The sequence below is a fragment of the Rattus norvegicus genome, chromosome 16, assembly GCF_036323735.1.
Source record: "Rattus norvegicus strain BN/NHsdMcwi chromosome 16, GRCr8, whole genome shotgun sequence".
Lineage (NCBI taxonomy): Eukaryota > Metazoa > Chordata > Mammalia > Rodentia > Muridae > Rattus > Rattus norvegicus.
The window spans coordinates 8,575,699-8,595,133 of record NC_086034.1 but is presented as its reverse complement, the minus strand read 5'-3'; the positions used below and the strand labels follow the sequence as shown (position 1 = coordinate 8,595,133).

Genomic DNA, 19,435 nt, shown 5'->3' with positions numbered 1-19,435 from the left:
CACATACACATACAGTGCACATACATACATACATATATACATACATACATACATACATACAGGTAAAGCACCCATACATGTAAAATTGGTCATTTATACGTTTTTTTTTAATCACTTAAGGATGTTCCCTGACAGCCAACACCCCCACCTCCAAAATATGCTGGGCTGGCTGGCAAGGGGGCAGGCACAGCCTACTCTGTACCTGTGACCGCCAAAGTCCTGAGCAACGTGACAGAGCCCTGAGTAGACACCGTATCAGCATGGCCTGGCGTGACCCTGCAGTGTTGGTGCTGCGGCTCCTGACATCCACTTGGACATAGCATAGCAGCCCACGTATTCCCAACCAGCCCTCAGCTAGAGCAGACTGGAGAACAGGCTGCATGCAACACAGGCTGCACGCAACACCGCAGGGGAACTCATTCCAGGACAGAGGCCCTATAGGCAACAGACTGCAGAGACCCAGGCTGCAGAAGGTGTCTGCCAGACCTTCAACTTGTTCCCAACTGTATATAACCAGGAACACCCCTGCCCTCATGATCTCATGATTCAGGTTCCTTTCTTTCTTTCTTTCTTTCTTTCTTTCTTTCTTTCTTTCTTTCTTTCTTTCCTTCTCTCTCTCTTCCTTCCTTCCTTCCTTCCTTCCTTTCTTTTTGTAAGTTCCAAGACAGGATTTTTCTGTGTAGCCCTCAACTGTCCTGGAACTCTGTAGATCAGGCTGGCCTTGAATTCAGCCATCTGCCTGCCTCTGCCTCCGAAATGCTGGGTTTAAAGGTGTGTACCACTGCCAGGCTATCAGAAGAAATTCTTTAACGATACAGCTGTGATACAAACCGGGGAAAATAGCACTTAGCCAAAGCTTAAAAAGGAGTTATACATTTTTTTTAAGTTTTAAGATCGTCTGGGGAAAGAAGTATACACTGGGCACTTTGCATGTTCCTGGAGTTCTATGCGGCCATGCGTGTCCTTTCCCAAGCGAGAAGTGAAGGCTAAGACGGAGTCACAAGCCAGCCGCAATGCTGAAGCTGTGAACTTGCCATTGTGTCTACCAGGTCTCGTTTTCAGCAACCATTACAGTAAGAAACAAACTTACTTCCCATGCACGGGAATTAATCTACAGAAACTACCCTTGACCAGCTCTAAATTTGCTAGACAAAGCCTTCAAGTCAGCCACTGTAAATACACTCAAAGAAATTAAGACACCCCTGGGCACCGCACACACACAGCTTTAGTCTCAGCAGGCAGGCAGAGCGCTGTGAGTTCAAGGCCAGCCAGCGGCCAGTGCTACACAGCGAGACACTGGCAAAATGGAGGACAGGGCAGGGGACTGGCTATCTCGACGAAGTCTCGCTGATTGTATAATAATAGCGATAGAGAGATGTGGTTTATAAAAAAGGATCAAATAAGGTTTAAAAATGCGACAATGTAGTAAGTATTAGACCTCAACATGCATTTGAAAGAACTGAAGATGCCCAGTCTGAGGGAAATGTCTTTTAAAACATGAATGGAAATGAACCGCAGAACTTTAGAACTGATGGTACACATTGAAATGTACCACTATACACACAATGTGAGTCCGGGGGAAAATACCGCAGTGGGAGGAGGCAGAAAAGACACAAATAATGCTTCAAGATCCTACAATTTTGCCGAAAAACACTGATCTAAGAACCTCGAGGCTGGAGAGACGGCAGACTGGGCCTCACACCTGACAAACACACAGGGGAACGGTTTGAAGGCAGAGTCTTGGTAGAAGCAAAAGGTCTGCTTTTCTTTATCCACACTCAAAGAAAGGCCACTCACCCAACCCAGACCTTAGGACCCCATCCTAGCCAGACTGCTTCTGCTCCTGTCTGAGAAGGGAAGCCAGCACCAAGCCTGTTGCTGTCCACCGCTAGAAGCAGAGAGCAGTTCTGAGTTTTCTCACAAAGAATTGTCTGGAACCTCAGCTGCCACGGGCCTGGGGGATCACCAGAGATTGCTGGTTCCTCTTCCCAGACACTCACTGAAGTTCTGTGTTGTTGTCCAGTGAAAAGGGAAGAGCTGAGAAAACCGCTGGGCTTTCTGACGCCCCGGAGTCTGGTGTGTGAGCCTAAATGTAGGTAGGGATGAAGAGGCTCAGGGAGGGGAGGGTTAGCCTGGCTAGGAACTAAAGCCTTTGCTCTGCCTGAGGCCAGTTCCTGTTTTAAGGAACCCACAAGGCTGCTGCCCTGGATGCTTGAATGGGGAAGAGGTGGCAGAACACGCTTCTCAGAAGCACAGTGGGACCTGCATGAAACCCAAGTCCCAGGCAGGATGCTGTGGGCCCTGTAACCTCTACAGCCGTCCATCAGAACCACGAGGCTCTGACCTTCTAGTCATCATTCACAGTCTCTCCTCTGCCCACACCCTGTTCCACTGCCTCTGAAGCTGGGCTGAACAGAAGCTTCCCCAGCCGCTGGCTTCTGATGCCCATCCCTAGAGCTCACTGTTGGCAGAGTGGGCAGGGCTCTTTCAAACAATCTGCCCCTGGGATCTGCTGGGTAGCCAGAGTCACACACCATGCTCTACCAGTGGAGAGCCAAAGTGTCACCTTGCCTGCCTACACTCTGCTTGCCAGTGTCCACAAAACACACAGGTTCAGTGCCAGCTCACAGAGGCAACAAGAAATGACCACTGGGGACAGCCAATCAGACTGACCCAACTCCTGAAGAACTAAGTGAACCGGGGCCTACAGGCCAGAGGCTTAGAGACAGCTTTGGGTACAGGCCACCTACTGGGTCTCAATCATTCTCAGGCTGGCTGAAGGCACACGGAGAGTAGTGTGTGAGGGCCAGAGAGGTTTAGGCAAAGTGGTCGGCCAAGCTGGTCACCAGACTAAGGAGCTGAGGTTTTGTTTTGTTTTTTTTTTTTTTTACTGCAGACAGAGACTGTGAGGCAGGTCTGAGGAGGGACACATGTGACTAACCCTACTGATGGGACAGTGCTTGGGTGGTAGACTAGGACAGGTGTAGTATGACCAACCTAGAAGGCAGTGCAGGCGATGAGGAAGAAGGTGGTCCAAACTGGCTCTCAGAGCACCCACCCTTCCACTGTGGGAAATGAAGAGAGAGCCAGCAGCTTTGCAGAGGGGCGTATGACTATGGAGGGCTCCAGCTAAGATCTGGAGAGGGACTCTGCACCTGCTGGTTGTGATGGATGCTGTAAAGGAGATTCAGTGGAGGCTGCCTGTCTACAACCTCTCAGTTCCCAGAGACCCAGAGAGACAGAGCTCAGAAAGTAGGAGAGGCTAGAGCAAATGGAGCGGGTCAGGGCAGGAGAGCCAGTCGAATAGACACAGATAGAAGGCTAGGCAGGTGCAGCCACCAGCAGTAAGGTGGGACAGAAGGGGCCTAGGGGTCATTGGTCCAGCTAGAGTGGGGGCTACCAAGAACGTGGGGGACAAATGGGAGAAAAGAGGCAGCACGGACCAGACAGACCCTAAGTGCTAGGATGAAAAACAAAATGGCGGGCGGGTCCCAAAGAGCACAAAGTGGACACAAGACGGGCAGGAGTGGTGGGCAGACTGTAATTTCTGATAAGGCTCTCAGGCAGATAGCTAGTGACAGGAGCCACAGGACGAAGGGAGTGAGGGTGTCTCACAAGTGCCTCAGTGTTCGCAGGAAGTAGTTCCGTCCTCAGCTCATGGACACGTGACCTCTGCAGAACAGACCCTGCAGCGTGAACCATGAACTCTCATTTCTCTGCGAGCACCGGGGCCCAGCCCTGACTTCTGCAGCACCCAGTCATACAGACACCACCGCGGTCACCCCGAGAAGGCCGGCAGCCATGCGCCACACTCACTGGGCACTGAGTCAAGCAACCGATGGCCTCCGAACGAACTCCAGCATTGGGTGGTAAAGCCACAAGGATGCTGCTGCTAAACCGGACTCGGGCGCTAGGGGAAGTTTTGAGGCTCTCCTCGCCAGATTCCATTCAGATTACTGGAATTTTTCTACTTCTTCCAACACACTTTCACACACGGACAATCTGCGAAAACGCTCTGTTGTAAAAATTTAGGTTCATGAACACCCAGGAGTGAAACAACCGAAAACAACAGTTGCCTCAGCTGTCAGTCCAGTGAAATATCAGGAAGTAAAGGACTTTTCTGAGTAAAAGGACTCTGTGTGTGTGTGTGTGTGTGTGTGTGTGTGTGTGTGTGTGTGTGTGTTCCAAGACAAAGTCTCACTGTGTAGTCCAGCCTGGACTTGAATCTACAAGTTTCTGACTTCAGCTTACCACAGGTTTGAGCTTCATGCCTGGCTTCTTCCTTTTCTTAAAACAAACAAACAAATAAACAAACAAAAAACAACTTTTTTAAAAAGCAAATGCACATACATTTTGAATTGAGAAGTCCTAATCTCAGGTGACTAGCATGTGTGCACACATGTGTGCGCGTGCTCACGCACACACACACACACACACACACACACACACACATACACACACAGAGAGAGCCTTGGAAAGCAACTCGCTCAGTTACTGCTATGGCAACTGAGCTTAATATCTAAGGCAGAAATTCTTAAAGTATATCCGGTGGTATGTGCACCGTGAGGCTCTGTGCAAAGCAGTTTCCCTGGAGACCAGCCGAGATAGAAACTAGACCCACGTGGGGTCCACCCAACACACAGCTACACAAAGGTGTCAAAGGCCCTGAGATGGCCTCCCAGAAGAAACCTTCAAAACCTTGATAACCTCTGGTTATTTGACCCTGTAACACTCCACTTCCTTCACTGATTGAAGAACTCACTTCAAACAGCGACCCCCACTGCCCAGCCCCTCACCAGAAGGACCACATGCAATCAAATGTGTTAAATGAGTCAAGAGCATGTAAAAACATTTGGAGGTTTGTTTGTTTGTTTGTTTGTTTTTACTAAGAAGCCAAGTCCAGCAGGACATGGTGGCTGATGCCTTTAATCCCAGCACTTGGGAGGCAGAAGCAGGTGGATCTCTTTGAGTTAGAGGCCAGCTTGGTCCTTATTGTAAGTTCCAGGGCAGTCAGAACTACATAATGAGAGTCTGTCTCAAAAAGAAGAGGAGGAGGAGGAAGAGGAGGAGGAGGAAGAGGAGGAGGAGGAAGAGGAGGAGGAGGAAGAGGAGGAGGAGGAAGAGGAGGAGGAGGAAGAGGAGAAGGAAGAGGAGGAGGAGGAGGAGGAAGAGGAGGAGGAAGAGGAAGAAGAGGAAGAGGAGGAGGAAGAGGAGGAGGAGGAGGAGGAAGAGGAGGAGGAGGAAGAGGAGGAGGAGGAGGAGGAAGAGGAGGAGGAGGAGGAAGAGGAGGAGGAGGAAGAGGAAGAGGAGGAAAAGTAAAACCCTTTCTTGAGTCACAGACTCTCTCTCTAGCTGCATGGGTTTCCTGCTGGGCACTGCCTAGCTGCCCATCCTGTAAATGTAACCAGCCCCATTTATTTCCATGGGCTGGAGAACCTTTGTGAAAGCATCCCTCACTGGGTCCCTGCTTCCAGATCCTGCTCTTCTGTGGTGGAGGCCAGTAGAGTAACACTACCAGGCCAGGCTGCTCCTCACTGGGATGGACATAGCCAAGGACGGGGGTGGGAGTGGGGTCTACAGTTTTAGATGAGCCTTACAAGCAGGAGATGCCCCAGGGTTCCTTCTAGGTGCTCAGTGAACATGTGACTTGCCCTAAGCCAAGTCTTTGCAGAGCTACCCTTTCCCCTGAGAGAGACTCACACAAGCCTTGTTTACTGAGAAGGGGTCAGAAAAGACCAAAGAGATCTACCTAGGCCCCGCCCCCACAAAAAATCCTTGCCTTTGGACTCTGACCTGCCCGCAGAAAGCAAGTTGCAAGCCCCTCCCCTGGAATCCCATTGTTACCCTGGCTAAGTTGGCTCTCTGCCCGGGCCCCCAAGCATGAAGCCCCACAAGCAACATTCTTTCATTTTTCTTTTTAAAATCTAATGCTAAGGAGAACCGTGGCAGTGGTACAGCCGCACCAGCACAACCTAAATGGTTTCCATTTGGTTCTGGCTGTAGGTCTGGGTGCCAGGTCCGGTCTAAACTCCTGCGGTCAGGTCTGTTTTGTCACGTTGTGAGCAACCCCAAACCCTTCCTGTATTTCTGTGGAATAAGAATCACCCGAGCAAGAGTCCTTCACACTGTTTGACAGGTCCATACTTTTCCCTTATCCGAGTCTAGAATGGGCTTTGCAGATGAGCAGGACTTAATGCTTATTCTGAGAGCGACAGACAAGCCTGCCTTCCCTCCTTCATGAACTCAGAGGGTCCCTTAGGGCACTCCTGAAACTTTCAGATCTCAGGTCCTTAGGCGATTACAACAGGCAGGGCGGGTGTTAGGGTCGAGCACGTTTGGGAAGTGAAATAAAGGGATGTGCCCCTTGACTCCTTTTGGCGTGGCAAGGGTTAAGTCAGACGGCTCCGGCCACAGACTAGGGAGGCTGGACCTCGGGCAGCCGACGCTGTCCCGAGCAAGCGTTCAGCTTTGGGCCCTCTCCAAGCCGGCTACATTCCAGAAGTAGCTCCGCTCGCAGGTTCCGCTGCGACTTTGGAAAACTCTGAGTCAGGCCCCCTTAGTCCAAGTCTGTGACAGAGGCGGATGAGGAGAATGAATGGCCCGCCCCCCTCCGGGCGGTAAAGCCGCACAGGCGTCCCAGGCGCTGGCCGGGTTGGCCGCGTTGGGAACCCGTCGGCCACTGCCATGATCCTCGGTCCAGAGAGGCGGTGGACTTGATGACCTGCAGTCCGTGCCCACCGACCGCCCCGGATCCCCACGCCGCACTGGTCCGCGGGTACCCTTGGCTCTCTCCCCGCATCCGGGAGTTAGGGGAGGCCCCGGCGAGAGTTAGAGCCCGGGAACGGCGGCAAAACAGGGCAGGTGCGGGCAGCAGCAGAATGTGGGGACCCGGGCGGGGGTTGTGCCTGCGGCTGCAGCGCGGCGCACGTGCGCGCCCGGAGTTACCTTTGGGCGCTCGCAGGTGTCCTCTCCAGTCCTTGCAGCAGCACAGCCCCATGGCACCGCCTCTCCCCGGCCGCTCGCCTCCGCTCCCCGCCCCCGTCGACACCCCCGGAGCGGCCTGGCTGGCCCGCACTAGCCCCCTGGGCTCGTGGGGCGAACCGGGACTCCGTTCTCTCCCTGGTCCTCGCGAACGCGCAGATCACGCCGCGCGCCGCTTTTATGCTCGTCTCGGACGGCGCCCTGCCCACGGCCCGTTACTCTCCTCCGGCGCCGAGCCATGCGCACCCAGCGGCCGCCAGGGGGCGCTGCGTTAATCGCTCCACTCTCCCTAGTCAGCTTCAGAGCCCACCAAGGGCGGCGCGACCACCGAAGCCCGGTCGCTGGGCGCAAGCGGGTGAAGTGTCCTTGCACGACAAGGATGGCTCCTCCCCCTCCACCATCCTTTGAACAGTCACCACAGCCTTCTGCAAGACTGAAAGGGGGGTGTAGTCTACAGCCACCTGGCTCTTTCTCAGTCCACCTGAACTATGTGTTCAGTCGCCAAAAAACAGAAAAGTTTGCACTGGGTAGATCGCTTATCCTAGTGGGACTGTTTCTCTCTCTGAAAGATCACTCGGCTCAATGTAAATGTTGCGTACACACACACATACACACACACACACACACACACACACACACACGGAGAGAGAGAGAGAGAGAGAGAGAGAGAGAGAGAGAGGATATAAATATATTTTTTTCTCTATTCAGAAAGCTAATACCCCGGGACCCAGCAACTCCATTCCCTAGCATGTGCCCCACAAGAATTCTTGTCCACATGGCTAGGGAAACTATGTATAGGGGCCATTCATTGCAGCCTTGCTGGCAACTGCTTAACACTGGAGCCAGCAAAATGTTTCTCAGTAAAGGGATTCTCTAATACAAGGAGATAAAGTGAAGCATGATCGTTGGTGTGAATCTACTGAGATGGATTCGATAGTGCTCACGAGACACAGGCCACCAGACTCTATTCTAGGCACTTGGGAGGTGGAAAACCAGCGTTGCTTCTTTTTGGAATGGGTGTGTGTGTGTGTGTGTGTGTGTGTGTGTGTGTGTGTGTGTGTGTGTGTGTGTGTGTAAGAAGCAAAGTGGGTGTTATGAGGCTAGAGGCTAGTTTTCTTTATGGTGCCAAGGTAACTGTGTAACATTCAGGTGAGACAAATCATATTCTCTCAGTATTTGTTTGCACAGGTTCATTAAGTTTTCTGCTTACTTTTGTGTGATGCCGAGGAAGACAGAACCCAGGACTCAGAAGCCCAGCCCCCACCCCCCTGCCAAGAGTGCTCTGTTGGTGTTGTTTCTTCCAGTCACTACTAGCATCTGCCTCTGCCTGGCTCTGACGCAAGGCTGTGGCCTTAGGCTGGACTGGGACCTCTCCTTTCATCTCCCAGCACAGAGGTGTTTAGATAGAGTATGTGACACAGTGTGCTAGGAGACCAAAGCTGTCCACTGTGAGCAGAAGAGCTAAGCAGACAAGGAGGATTGCTGACTGGGGCAAGCCAGGGAAAGGTTTTCCCAAGTCTTCATTCAAAAGGGAGATTAACGACAGCAGGCAGATCTCTGTCTCCCTCTCTTTGACTCCCTAGAAAGACTGGGGTGGGGCTTTGGGAGAGTCTCAGGGTGTCTGCTGCAGATCCAGAATGTTTTCACTCCTTGGGACTTGGAGCTTACAAAGAGAGCACCAGGGGAAAGCCAGCCAGCCCTGACTTCTGGTTGCTGCCAAGTCACTGATACGGTGTTAGCACCAGGCAAGATCACTTCGTCACAGACAGCTTAATGAGGCCCCAGGAATTCCAGGCTGGAGCTCCCAGCATTCAGGGAGAGGATCCGAGGGGGAGCAAGCCCCTGGGGGAGTTGTTCAACGGCCAAGTACTACATTTGGGAAGCAAGATTTAAAAGAAAACATCATCGTAGTAGCCATTGGAGGTCGCTTGTTTATCTTTCTAAGAGGAAGTGGGAAAGCCGCATCGTTGGAATGAGCCTGTTACGGACAGTCAATGTTCTCATTGCACCATTCAAATGTATTTTGGGATACTGGACTTTTCAAAACGATTTTTAATACCAGCTCCTAGGCAGTTGGGCAGACAAATGGGAAGCCAGTAGCTCTATCGTTTCTCTGGTTTCAAACCCCTTAATTCTTGGGTATATATTGTGTTTTTTTTTTAAATAGTTTTTCTGTTGTAAGATATCCTCAAGTGAAAAGGAAAATAGCATTCACTAGATACTTCCTACCCTGTGCCATGCCATTCAGAGAGGTTAATATCTGTTAACTATAAAAAATAACCCCACTAGGCACCTGCTATAATATTCCACTTACAGAAGAAAAGAAAAAAGGAATTGGAATTTGAGAAGGGGAAGAGACTTGCAGACTTGCTTCAAGTCAGGGAATTGAGGATGGGCTGACCAGCCAGGCAGGTGGATGAATGGATGTGCGAATAGGTTGGTAGAGGAAGATTAATGATGGATTGGCGGGTTAGTGATCAGATAGATGTGTGGCTAGGTGGGCGGGTAGGTGAGTGGATGAATGGGTGGATGGTCAGATGCATGTGTGGAGAGGTGGGTGGGTCAAGGGGTGGATTAATAGATGGATAGGCGGATGGATGTGTAGATAGGTGAGTGAATGGATAGATGATGGAGTAGATGAGTGAGTAGATGGCTGAATGGAAAAATAGTTGAATAGAAGGTTGGATGGATAGAGACTGATTGGTTAGATGAATACGTGCATAGGTAAATGGATGGATTAGCAAGTAGATGGATGGCTATGGGGATGAATGGAAGTGAACAGATGAATATATGCTGGTCAATGGGTAGTTAAAAATATGGATGAATGGATGGATGATTGGGTGGGTGGATGGGTGGATGGTATTTCCTAAGTTTGGTCCAGGGTCTTAGGCTACAACAGGAAAAAAAATTACACACTAAGCACAGAATTTGGTTAAAAATATAGTTTCCTGAACATAGCTCTGCACCCCAAATAATGTGATTCCAAACTTTCTGGAAATGAGCCAGTATCAGGACCATTTAATTTGTTAAGGCTCCAGGCTCAATCCACTCTGGAGTGGGAATGAAGGTAGCCCCTATACACACCACAGGGCACAGGCGCCTTAGCTACGATGGCGAATTACAGGAGGAAGGCAAGATGACAGCTGGGAGTGTACTATAAGTAGGAGTTGCCCCATCTGCCCAGAGCACCTCCTACAGTCCTGTTTTTTCTGGAATCCAGAGGGCAATCGTGAGCTTGCACAGCTGCTTTTAAGATGGCTGAAGCTGCCAGGTTTTCAATCCTGAGCCCTGGTGAGAGATATAGATCAGGCCATTCAGGGAGTTCCTTAGGAGCTTCCAGGCTTGCTGGTTATAGTTATCTGCAGGAGTTCAGTTGGTCCCTCCCACAATACCCAAGTAATGATGCCATCTCGGGGTAGATTCAACCCTGGGCAGCTTGAGAAATGGCAGAAGTGGAGAATGCCATCTTTACTGCAGGTACTGCTTGGGGGGGGGGGGAGGGGCACACTATGATTGCTCCTCCCTCCTTACTTTTTTTCCTTTCTTCATGTACCAACAGTGGGCCAATACAGCCAAACCCTGATAAATACAGCCCATGAGTCGAGCTCCCGCAGTACCAGGACTAAGGGCTATAAGAGATCTTATTCTGCCAATAGCAGACAAAGACAATGTGGTGGTTTGCATATGCTTGACCCAGGGAGTGGCAATAGTGGAGGTGTGGCCTTGTTGGAGTGGGTGTGGCCTTGTTGGAGTGGCTGTGGCCTTGTTGGAGGAAGTGTGTCACTGTGGGAACGGCCTTTAAGACCCTTGTCTTCTCATGTTTGCCTTCAGAACAAGATGTGTAACTCACAGCCCCTCCTTCACCATTCCTGTCTAGATACTGTCATTTTTTCCGCCTTGATGATAATGGACTGAACCTGTAAGTCAGCCCCAATTAAATGTTGGCTTTTATAAGAGTTGCCTTGGTCATGGTGTCTCTTCACAGAAGAAACCCTAAAAAAGACAGAGTGTTCTACAGAAGAAGAGATTAGCCCCCTGGAATGGGCAGAGGGTTCTTCTACCTGAAGAAACTTAGCCTGCCTTGGGGTGGGGAACCCCAAGGTGTGACTGTGATGAAACCTGTGTCTCCCACTGCTTAGCCTGGTGCTATAGTCAAGTCAGGATTGCAAGGGGAGATTAGGGCAGGGAGAAATGAGAAAGCAACAGTACAAAGCAGGTGAGAGGTGCAGGGGCTCAGATACAGCAGGTCAGAGAACGTAGCATCAAAGAAGAACAATGTGCTGACTGGGTGGTCCCTGGGTCTCACGCCTAACTCTTTGAATTTGGGCTGCCCACACCCTGCTTAAAGAAGAGTGGTCAGTTCTGGGAAACCATCCCCTGTGAGCAAAGTAACCAGGCTGAAACCATCACAATGCAGGAAGGCCAGCCTTGCTTTGGACAGACCACATGGAGAACTGGGTCAGAACAACTCACATGCATGAGAGGGAGGCCACTTGGATGTGCGTCTCCCAGTGATACCAGAGCGATCAAGAAGGGATGTCCTGTCGAGCATGTTCATTCTGCAGAACAGTGAGGCAGCAGAGACACACCAAGCTTCATGGTGCTTTTAGGAATTGTAGAGTATTTGGGAAATTGTTTCCTCTTAAATCAGGAAGTACTTGGCTGAGAAAAACATCCCCATCTCCAAGGGGATGGAAATTCTATCAAACATGTCCATCTACCGCTGGTGACCATCTGGAGAGACGCAACTGTGAAAACTGTCTGGCGGGGGGGGGGGTCAGCTCTGGAGAGGGAAGGGCCTGTCAGAGTGGGGCAGACCCTGAGAGCATGCTGTGAGCTCTGTCAGAAGAGGACAGTCTTTGGCACATCTGTAGAGGCCACTCCTAGGTCCAGGACGTGGGAGCAGGGTGGTAGAGGAGCTGGGCCAGTTAGGTTCACCAGCCCCAACCAAGAGCTCTTTAGTTGCAGGGGACAATGGTTATGGGAGGAATGTCTTGCAGCTCCGAATTCCCACAGAGAAAGACAAGGGAAACAAGGGTTGCAGAGAAATTCCTAGGATACATTTTTTTTTCCTGTTCCGGTGGCCTGAAGCCACTGAAGTTGGCCAGACTGCCAAGGCAGAGATTTTACAAGGCCCATTGTCCTCCCCTAAGTCACAAGCTCAGCTACTTCTGCCCCACCTGCTCTTTCTGAATTTCTCTCTTCCCTTCCCTACTCCTAGGACAAACACCACCGGGGAAGAAGCAGGGAGCTGCTGCCTCAGCCGCTGCCACAGCTGCTTGCTTGCAGCCGCAGATGGGTTTGGCCTCAGCTCCAGATACTTGGTGTGTCTCTGTGGGTCTGGCTGCATGTCTGTGTTCTAGACAGAGGAGAGGCAGTCTGGACAGCAGTCACATAGTGGCCCGTGGGCTTCAGTAATCAACACATAGCAAGCACCTACTGTGTGCCAAATGATGCTCTGAGATTTCTGCATGTGTGAACTCATTAATCCCCACAGGAGCTGTGTTATAATCCTGGTGTATAATTGGGGAGATCAGACACAACGAGGTCAAGTGGCTGATTGTCCATGCTCGATTTTGGTACCCATGATCCTCAGCTCAGACTTGGGGGACTGAGACCACCCTGATGCGTCTGCATTTTCAGACGATTTTCAGTCAACAGGACATGCTGACCTTTCAAGTCTACAGCAGCATTCCCAGGACAGACACCAAGATGAGCTCCTTCGCTGTGAACTACTCCTGCCTAGTGTCAGAATCACTTATCAGGGTCCCAGCATTGCACACTGGGGAGTCACTGGTATGCCTTGCCGCTGATGCTGCAGGAGGGGTCTTGGTAACCACATGAGTCTCTGCCATGGGCAAGCCCTGGGGTTGGTACCTTATCTACCACAGGTCACTCATGGGGAAACACTGAGACCAGCTTACAGCAAGCCGTTGACATGGCAGGGCACTGGGCCCATTTTCAAGGTGGCTGGTATGCAGTGCTGTAGCTAGTGCCCCGCCCCCAACTTGATTGTCGTCATCCCATAAGGACTCTTTTCTGCTCAGGCCGCCATTTTTTCTGAGTCACTACAAGGAGGAAGGAATAGTACAGCTCCACGAAGGCCCTCTGGAATTCAGGATCCTTTTGGGACATCACTGTCCCTTTCTGGATACCTCTACCTTTGCTCAGGAGATTTTAGGGACCAGTGATGCCATGATGACTAGAGTTCAGGTGAGTACCGGTGTGCGGGGAAATGGGCCACTGGATGCCCAAGCCTGTGGTTTAAAGCCGCTTTGCCCAGACCAACGCTGATGCCAAAGTTAAAATCCAGTTGTCTCTTTACCGGGAGAGTGACTGGGACAGAAGATCCTGAATGCCCATGAAGACTGTCACATGTGCAGTGCCCAGTACGCTTTCTTGGGAGAACAGTGGAGATACTAAAGCTGGGAGGTGGGAGGAGGGCAGGGTTGGGAAAAAACACTCCCCACCCCCCAACCCCTAGCCCCGCCTCCGCCGCGCATTGTGGTCCCTGTTGCCACCTAGTGGTGGAAGAAGAAAAGACCAGGGCAATGATCCAGAGTGTCTCTAAGCCAATTTGTCGGATGCCCAGCAGGCCGCCTGGCAGAAGCTGCCCCCTGCTGTGTGCTCAGAGCACAGAGGCACCACTGGGTAAATAAATGCTCTATCCCCTGGGTTCTTTATGTAGTGGTTCTCAAGTGTGTGTCCTGCTTTTTGGGAATACCTTAAGGTTAATTCTACTCATTCTGGAAGAAGTTTGGCGTTGGGGACAGTGGGCATGAAATAAGGTCCTTTCCAAGCCATACTTGGGACTGCTGGTGAGGTGATAGGGATGTGGCCATGGGCTGATGGGAACCTGGGAATCTCAGAACAACATCTTCCCCGGAGGGACAGGACTGCCAGGACTGACCTCCCCGGTAGGCTGAGGCCTGTCAGTGCCAAGTAGCCTTCTCCACACTATCTTCACTGCCCCCTCCCCAGGTAATCTGCATTGGGTACATTTGCTCAGGTTTTACTTTCCATAGCCTGGCTATCCCATACCCTCCCGGGTACCAAACCCAGGAAGCATTCTTTATAGACTCCAGACTGGGGATCTGCAAGGAGGCATGAAATTAATTCTCCAGAAATCAATCTGTCTGTCTGTCTGTCTGTCTGTCTGTCTGCCTGCCTGCCTGCCTGCCTGCCTGCCTGCCTGCCTGCCTGCCTGCCTGCCTGCCTGCCTACCTACCTACCTACCTACCTACCTACCTACCTACCTACCTATCTATCTATCCACCATGAAAATACTGTATTGGTGTGTCTCCTTGCTTCCAGAAACGAAACTCTTGTGTAAATCAGTCCTCAGATTTTCCCTCCTCCCCAGCTCTCCTAGCTGATCACTCCTTTTTCTGCCTATAAAAGAAATCCCCCAATCTCTGCTAAACCACTCAAAATTAAAAAAAAAAAAAAGCAAACCCACCACCTAGGGCCACAAAAGGCCCTCTATACAGGAATCGGAAGACACTGGCTATTGACTGGTCTTGCATTTACATACCCAAGAGAGCCACTTAAGTGGCCCTTCACAGGACAAAGATCAGCTTCTCTGGGGTTAGGGGAAGAAAGCAACCGTCCGCTCTCCACATTCCTGCAGTGCACACCCTCATGGAAGGCTGCTTCTTGGACGCATCTAGGGGACTGCTCTTTGCTTTTCCCACATTCTTCCTGCTACAATACTGTGGAGAACTACTCTACACCAGGCATGGGAACTCTCAGACCAGAGGCCCCGCTGGAGCTCTTGACTATTCGCAGATAACTAGAGCAGTGGGACCCCATCTCCCTGTCCACTGGCTGACTGAAGGTCTGTCTTCTCTGACCCCACAAGCTCTACATTGGCCTTTATCTAAAGGTCTGGTTTTTCAGTGTGCTGGGGGGTTCCATCCTTCCTCCACAGAGGCCATGGGGGTACTGTCATTTGAATGTGTTTTCTGAAGGTTCATTTGTTGGATTTGTATGTTGTGTGTGTGTGTAGGTAGATTATTAGAAATAGATGAAGTTATGAGGGTGGGACCCTGGGATGGGACTAGTGACTTTATAAGAAACGAGGAAGGGCCAGGAAGAGGCTTAGTCAATCAAGTACCTGCTTGCAAGGCTAGGACTTGAGTTTGATACCCAGAACTCACATATAAGCTAGACAGTTCCAATTTCAGCACTAAGGGAAGGCTGAGGCAAGAGGATTTGGGGCTTGCAGGCCAGCAAATCTGTTGGAATCCATGAGCATCAGGTACAGTGAGAGACCCTATATCAAAAAATTAAGGCAGAGAATAAATACAGAAGACATCTACTGTCAGCCTCCACAGTTGCATGCCATACACGCACACACATGTACACACATGTACACATGCACACATGTACACACACATGTACACACGCACATGTGTACACACATGTACACATATGCACACACGCACACATGTACACACATGTACACACACATGAAATGGAAAAGCAACACAGACCAGGGCTAGCATACTCCCTCTGTCTCACCACAAGATGCCTTTACTGTGTAGCACACTGCGTAAGATGCTATGTGAGGTCTAGGTCACCAGAGGCTGAGCACAGTGGTCGCTCACTGTCATGTGTCAATGTCAACTAGTATTCTTGGTCATCGGCCTGACTTCATCTGGAATTAACTAAAACCCTCACATGGAAGACACACGTATGGGAGATTTTTGCTTAATTTGGAGTAGGAAGATCCACTTCTAATCTGGATCTTTGAGGTAAGATCTCTGAGGCTTCTGCTGGAAGCCTGTGTAAGGGTATGGAAAAGGGACGGGCCCTTTTTCTCTTTGTCCGCTTGCTCTTGCCTTGCCGTCAAGTCCATTTTGTTCCTGGCATCAGAGACTACTTCTTTGGGATTCCACTGTATCCTGGAGGTGAGCTGGGACATCCAGCCTTATGAACTGAGCAACTACTGGAATTCTTGGACTTCCTTTCACAGCCTTTGTTGTTCTAGCTGTACCACAACACACCCTAAGTCATTCTAATAAATCACACACATACGCACGCACGCACACACACACACACATGCACGCGCACACACATGCACACATGCACACACTCAGGCGTGAGAGAGAGAGAGAGAGAGAGAGAAATTCATTCTATAATTCATTTACTTCAGAGAAAACCCTAACTAAATACACACACTTAGTCTTCCCAGACTCCAGAACCAAGAGCTAAATCAACACTGTCACCCACCGTACAACACTCAGTCATAGCAACCTGGTGAAAGGACTCAAGCCAGCTCCAGCGTGGCAAGCACGGCTCTGGCAGGCCTTGCCCTTCTCCCTGGTTCCCTCTGCTTTGCTAAAAAACCGTTAGATTCCATTCCTAAAGCTACCCACCAAGGTCTGTTCCCTTATTTGGCCACCTCCTCTTCCTGAGGCTGATTACCAAGGTGCAGCTAGCCAAGTACTAAAGTGTAGCAGTCAGAGGCCCCTTTGGCTCACCTGACTAACACGCCTAATTAAGGGGCTGGAGAGATGGCTCAGCGGTTAAGAGCACTGACTGTTCTTCCAGAGGTCCTGGGTTCAATTCCCAGCAACCACATGGGATCTGATGCCCTCCTCTGGTGTGTCTGAAGACAGCTACAGTGTACGCGCATATATAAAATAAATAAATCTTTAAAACAAACATGCCCAACTAAAATTAAACACTAATATGGAGTTTCCCCCTTTACCTCAGCAAACTGCTGTTTGCCTGTGTGTCAAGTCCGTCTCCTATCTACCCTATCTACTCCGGGACAGATAGCCCTCTCCTCCTTCTTCTCCCTTGTTCCCTTCCTCTTCTCCTCCCTAGTCTGCTATTTCCTGTTTTTGTCTCTGATCCTCTGCCCTCTGTCCCTCTGGGGAAAATAAATCTCCTTTGTGCTGAGAACTTGGGGATCCTGAGCCCCTACTTTTCCTTTCGCCTCCAAAACAGACTAAGGGAGGCTCTCGCATCCGCTGAGCGCCTGCTTTGTGCTAGGCGCTGCTCCACCCGCAACCCTAAACAAGGACTCTCAAACCATAGCTAGGAAGCAGCCGGTGCTCCCATGGGCCCTTAGATGCCTACATCTCTACTCCTCCCCCTAAACCACAGGGTCTCAGGATGGATCCCAGAAGCCCCGGGCTGGTGCTGCAGGCAGAGGGACTAATATAACATGGCGGGAAGCACTGGGCAGAGAGGACTGTCAGGAAGACCAAGGCCACACTATGGGAGGACAGTGGGAAGAGGGGCTGTGTCTCCTTACTTCAGTCCCTGAATGTGTGCTGAGGACCCCCAAGATCAGCACAACTGGTGTCTGAGGCAAAGTGCAGTGTCGAGGGCAGGAGCCATTCTCAAGTCTGCTGTGGCACAGAGGGCTGCCGTAATACGTACGCACGCCCTACGCACGCATGGCGTGACTTAAAACAGCAGACACTGGGAGAGATCTGAAGAGCAGAGATCGGCAAGATGCCAGCAGGACCTTCTGCCTCTGAGTCTCTAGGGAAGCCCCCTTCCTTGCCTCTCACAGCCTCTCGTGGCTTCCCACCTTTCTTAGCATTCTTCGGTGTAGGCCTCAGTCAGTCTCTTTCTCCACCCCCAAAAGGCTCTCTGTCTCTGTGTCCCCTGCTTCCCCACAAGGATTCAAGGCACTGGATTTAGGGACTGTCCAGCTTGGATTCAGTTCAGCTAATTGCATATGAAAGCACCCTACTTTCAAATAAGGTCAGACCAAGGTGCCAGTGGGCAGGAATTCTAGGGGACAGTAACTGCCCGGTACGGTAACCTCCCTCCTTTTGCCAGTGGCCCCCATGTCCATTTGTCTAAAGTCAGCAGGAACAGTGGATGCCAGGTGATTGAAGGTCTCGATCTGCTATCTCTCTGAAGCTCAATTCCCGGCCTTCTCACACCCCAGCACAATGCTGCTCCCACGGAAAATGCTGAATTACTAGTATTTTTTTCTTTCAAAATTACAATCACTCACGCTTGGGCGTACACTGCAGGACTTGGTTGGATATCGTTGAAGAGCATTTGGTTAGAGAGGGGCTTTTCCTGGGGCGGTCTATACTTCCATAGGTAAAATCCTTTGTTTCAAAAAAGACATCTCATGGGCTAAATACAGTGTGCCTTCAGGCCAAAATCAGACGAGGCCATGGGCCTGGCATGCAGCTCAGCTTGTAGCTTAAGAGCTACGCTCCATTTCTGGTCACTATTTGTCACTTCCTGTACCCTTTCTGTTCCTCAATGATTGCTCCTTCACGGGTGTCGTTGAGGCAAATATCTTTTGAAGGCCATGCCCCACGCTCTGAGTGAGAGCTCACGGATGGACTTGAGGCTGTTTTGTTCTGGGCACTGCTTTCCAAACTCCTGAATCACACTAAGCATTCACAACCTACTGTCAACGGACTCTGTTCCAGCTCTGGTCTAGGTGGGGCCCCTGGATCAGTATTTCCAGCGAGTCCCCTGGGGATGTTGATGGAGCTGACCCACTGACCCAACCCAGAGGAAGGATTTAAAGAGCAGCCTGGTCCATGGGTGCCTGGCTAAAGTTTCCTAGATAGAGGACCCCAAACTTGGACTTGGATCCCTAAGGTAACCTGGATCATTCAACCCCCCATCTATTAGTCCTCTGCCACATTCCTTCCCACATCCTAGATTTATCTAGGGCTTTATATATATCTTCATTTTGAGTTGGCATGGACCACACCTCCCCCATATACCAGCCTCCAAGTCTGGCACCCTGTCGCTGCCGAGAGCTTTGTCCACAGTCCTAGCTATCCCAAGGTTGTGGTTTCCATCAATAATCAGGGTTTCTGTTGGCCTCCCCCTAAGAATGGTACCCTGGAGGGAGTCTTACCTAGACTGGAGCCTCACTTTGTACTAGGGAGCTTTGAAATAGTGACCACTCTGTGCCACATCTACATAAAGCACACAAATGTGCTATCCATTCACAGCCACGTTGGGATACATAGTCACCGTGCATGCTTGTGAGGTGCTGTATTCCCATGTAAGTGTGTTTCAGTCAAATGCCATTTCTCTGGGTTGGGGAAACTTAAAACCTGCCCACTAGCTGTTTTGTGAATTATAATTGTCAACCGCAGTTTCCCACTGTGCCATCGAACATTCAGTTATTCCTCTCCTGCAGCTACACCCTTGCCTACACTGCCCTAGTGTGAGGTGAGAACTGGCTTCCGCTCACTCTCTTTCTACAGGAAAGCTCTGTCACTTTAAGAACCTCATGCTGTTTGTGTCCTGCAGAAACGTGAAGTAGGAGAATCAGGTCCTTTGTCGCCCTAGTAACATGGCCAATGACACTTGAAGGGACAGCAGGTGGCCTCTCATCCTGTCACTCTGCAAACACATACCCAGACCAGGTTTTCCGTGAAGGACCAGCCACACAAAGGCAGGCAGGCAGATGAGTGCCTCACACGGGTGTCTACGAAGTCAACTAAAC

General features: G+C 50.7%; 1 protein-coding gene across 7 annotated transcripts in view; it reads right to left on the bottom strand.

The window, feature by feature from the left end:
* The window catches only part of Arhgap22 (Rho GTPase activating protein 22), a 157,602-nt gene that overhangs the window by 42,690 nt on the left and 95,477 nt on the right, over positions 1-19,435 (bottom strand). The window contains exon 1 of one of the 7 annotated variants that reach the window (NM_001107297.1): positions 6,946-7,110. The exons of the other annotated variants lie outside the window; for them this stretch is intronic. Within the exon in view, the coding sequence (NP_001100767.1) occupies positions 6,946-6,997 (52 nt within the window). The 5' untranslated portion in view covers positions 6,998-7,110. Of the gene's footprint in view, positions 1-6,945; positions 7,111-19,435 lie in introns of those variants that run through there. 7 annotated transcript variants of the gene reach the window in all.